Source organism: Venturia canescens, chromosome 5, assembly GCF_019457755.1.
Source record: "Venturia canescens isolate UGA chromosome 5, ASM1945775v1, whole genome shotgun sequence".
Taxonomy (NCBI): Eukaryota; Metazoa; Arthropoda; class Insecta; order Hymenoptera; family Ichneumonidae; genus Venturia; species Venturia canescens.
The window spans coordinates 22,159,219-22,162,863 of record NC_057425.1 but is presented as its reverse complement, the minus strand read 5'-3'; the positions used below and the strand labels follow the sequence as shown (position 1 = coordinate 22,162,863).

At 45.3% G+C, this 3,645-nt stretch overlaps 1 protein-coding gene across 1 annotated transcript; it reads right to left on the bottom strand.

Annotated features, from left to right (window-relative positions):
* Positions 1-2,184: 2,184 nt before the first annotated feature.
* LOC122411396 (uncharacterized protein F54H12.2-like) lies at positions 2,185-2,970 on the bottom strand. The gene has a single exon (XM_043420145.1). It carries the CDS (start codon positions 2,968-2,970, stop codon positions 2,185-2,187), a length of 786 nt encoding a protein of 261 aa, XP_043276080.1.
* Positions 2,971-3,645: the final 675 nt, after the last annotated feature.

Below are 3,645 nucleotides of genomic sequence, written 5' to 3'. Positions count from 1 at the left end.
TTTGTTGAATTTTTTTGAACTTTTCAATTTTTCGTTTATTATTTCTATAGAATTTTTTTCCTGGTTCTGAGTCTTTTTTCTATGTCATCCAGAAACAAGAGACCATCAATGTACTTGTCCCAACCTTTTTTTCCCTAGGGGATTATATTTATCCTTCAGGCCTTGTATATCAACGACAATGTTCATGATGCCTCCCGACCGATGTAAAGTCTCAAGCCTTGAGCGCCGACTGACGATGAGCGTTGAACGCTCTGCAACTGCATTAGAGACAACAGCGCTGATCGTCAGCGAAATCTGATATCCGGCCCCCGTCACCACTCGTACAATTTTCGCCGAAAGAAACGGGATAGGAGACAGACACAGGATTTTAAAACGGCGCGTGTGATTCTTGTTGAAAGCAACGAGACAGTCGTTAGAAGTAGCATTTAAAATTTTATTACCATTTAATTACCGAGAACGAGAGCAACACGCTGTATACAATGTATATGCTTAATCCTATAACCCCTGCCGATACAGTCATCTGTATCGGAAACCACACCCTTAGATTTACCACCCTTGCTGCTATACGCATTATAATACTCATGAACTATTTTATCGTTTCGCTGCAAATCATGCGAAAAAACATCTCTAAATCATTGAATACCGAGACCAGTAGCCATATAATGAAGAAACATAACACAATACTGTCCACAACACTGCGAATTAGGGCCTTGGAGCTGAACCGTGTTGCAACGGAAGAGTCGACAGTTTCTTCGGAGACGCGCGAGATGCTGTGGGATGATTGGAGGTAGGCCGTAACTGTCGAAGAACCATCCGTGTCCATTTCGATCGACGTACATGGCGACCCAGTGGGCCCCTGGGCGTTTGTATCCATCGGTGTTAACCACGAATGCCGTCGGTTTCGTCCACACCTTCGGGATACGATCGGCCGGGTAGACGCCTATAGCATGCTCCTTTATGTTTTTGAGAGATTGTAAGATCTGAAGACTGTTCATGATTCGGGGGTTCTTTTTCCTCTTCGGTCCTGGCCTCAGACATACCAATGCTCCACGACGTGGTAGTCCTATACTCCGATAAGGAGGTAATCCGTTCGCTTTGACAGAGCCAGGCTTTGATTCTCATAGCGTTGTTCAGGGCGCATCTGTAGGCCTGTCTGTGATTTGCGACGCGGTGGTGCATACAGCATGCGTCGCTTCGAGGTAGCTGACGTAATGAAGGAGCCTCTTCATCATCTTCTAAATTTATAATAAAATAGCCCGTGAGCTGCGCCAGATACGATGATTTGTCAGAGCCACGCGTGAAAATCCGTGTCGCCTGACCCGCAATCCTTTTCAGATTTGTCTCCAACGCTTGTAGCGATGTATCGCCTTTAAACCATTCTATACCATGGACATTATCGCGTAGCTACATATTTTGACGCTTTACAAAGACTGGTAAGTTATCGTCCTTATAGGGCGGCTTTACAATCCAGTGACCATAGTCTTCAGTTTTTACCGATACGACGGCTACTTCTTTAGGTATAAATTGGTTATCTCTACCTCTCACGCCCTGCACATCAATAACAATATACATGATGCCGTCTTTTTTATTTGACCGTCACTCTTTGAATGCTCAGTGAAAACTGAGGGTGCTTCTCTCTCTCGCTCATCAACCGCTGAAATCTACGATGACCTATCTGGATGAGTCAATCTCAAGCACATTATCATATTCAGCGTACACAATACAGTTAATCGTTGTAGGTAAAGACCCCGCGAAGCGTACTTCTATCCTCACGCTGCCATGCCTCACCAGATTCCAGTGGGTGCTGCTATTAGCAGAGAGATCGAGTGTCAGATCAAACGCGAAAAGGCAATGGCCGTATGGGTAGTTCAAACGCGAGATACAATTACCGTCGTTGAGAAAGTGAATACCCGAGCCAGAAAATAACGTGTGATATGCATCCACATACATATTACTATCTGTGAAGTCTGTCTGCAGAGGTTTTGACGGTATCTGTTGGCCGTCTACATATAAAGAAAGATAATTGATCGAGTAGTGGTGAAAATTGAACGGATTTTTGGCATAATCACCGTTGAAAGCCTTATTATCGACAAAACCAATTATTATACGTTTTGGTAGTTGGCCCAGTATGACGTTATCAAGAGTATCGCCGTGTATTCCGGCGTGCATTGATATAGCTTTAACCTAGACACGCGTCAGCGGATATTTTGCTGTAGATTTAGACAGAGCTCTCGCATAAGACAGGAGTATACTGGGCGCTATCTTAACGCGTCGCACGATTAGCGATGCTTCTGTAATGCGGATTTTACAGTTTTTCAAATCAGTCATGAGACAGAAAGCGCTATTGTTCTGCACAAGTCGCAAACGCATCTCAACACCGTTCAGCAAAAACCTTTCCTGATTGAAGATATCGCAATGCAGATGTCCAAGAAGATCGATCGTTCTATCCTTGCCTAATGCATCCCGTCTCTCTACAAGTCCTTTGTTACCATCGCCCTTATCATCCATTGCTCCCTCTGTATCGCTATACCATAAAGCGCTCGTAAGATGCGAGGTCTTCGCGGCGTACGCGTAGTTCAATAGAGTTTCAATATAAGCTCTATAAGCATAAGCATTGTTAGGAGGAGACACAAGTTTTTGATTCAAAAATACATCGATCTGACTGAACATTGAGTATAGGAGATTATTGACAGGTCCTACATCGGGTGATACGCCCTCTAACCCCCCTGTCTTTTTATAATCTGGAGCATCTATCTTAACGCGTTTACTTAGCATTGTATGCGCGAGATCAATGTACTCATCCCCCTGGCCTGGGACGACAAATTCTATCGGTGAATCATCCGTCAGCGATGAGATTGGTTTGTAGTATACAGAGTGTGTCCCCTCGATCGTTGTCTGGGTTGGCGGTAATGAAAATAATTCAAGCTCCGACTTAAGACACTCGCACGAGTGCGCGTGTAGGAACGCCATTTTTCAGAGCGCAGTTTAAGCAAAAATATCCGTCACTGTTCTTGGTTTTTTGTTACGTCTCGTGACGCGTGGTTTAGCCGATGATCTTCTACCTCTCACAGCCTTCTTCCTCTTCTTAACACACTTCGTTCTCGCGCCACCGCCGCTTGAACGTTTTCGCGATTTCACTGCCTTTCTTTTCACAGAGTTCCGCCGTGATACGCTCCCCGCAGCAGAATGCATCAGTTTATTAATTTTGCTGCCTTTATAGCCGGAGCCCTTCATGAGCGATGTAATTTTTTCCTCAGCTTTACGCCTCAGGTTTTGTCCTGATTCGCGCAGGCGCGTTTGAAACGCTTCTCTCGGTTGTATGCCGGAGTTAACGACATCAGAGGCCATGTTAATCCCCGAGCGAAGCGCCTCTCTACCAACAGTCCGAGCCCCCTGTTTCAAGAGAGGTATGATACGTCGAAAGAGACCCCCTAAAAAACTTCCAATACCATGACCTTGAATGGTATTGGTGAGCCGATATACACATGGCTGATACCGCCATAGCCTGTTCGAGCCCCACTCCCCGTTTGCATGTCGAAGTACTCGTCATAGTAATCTATTGTAGATACACCCAGGTCAGTCTATACGTTTGAATTGTAGCGTCACCGTCAGCGTCCCGTGCTCGAATGGTATTGGCTCGCCAAA

Excerpts from the sequence above, each read along its gene's own strand:
- LOC122411396 (XM_043420145.1), bottom strand. The coding sequence starts at position 2,970 with ATGGCGTTCCTACACGCGCACTCGTGCGAGTGTCTTAAGTCGGAGCTT.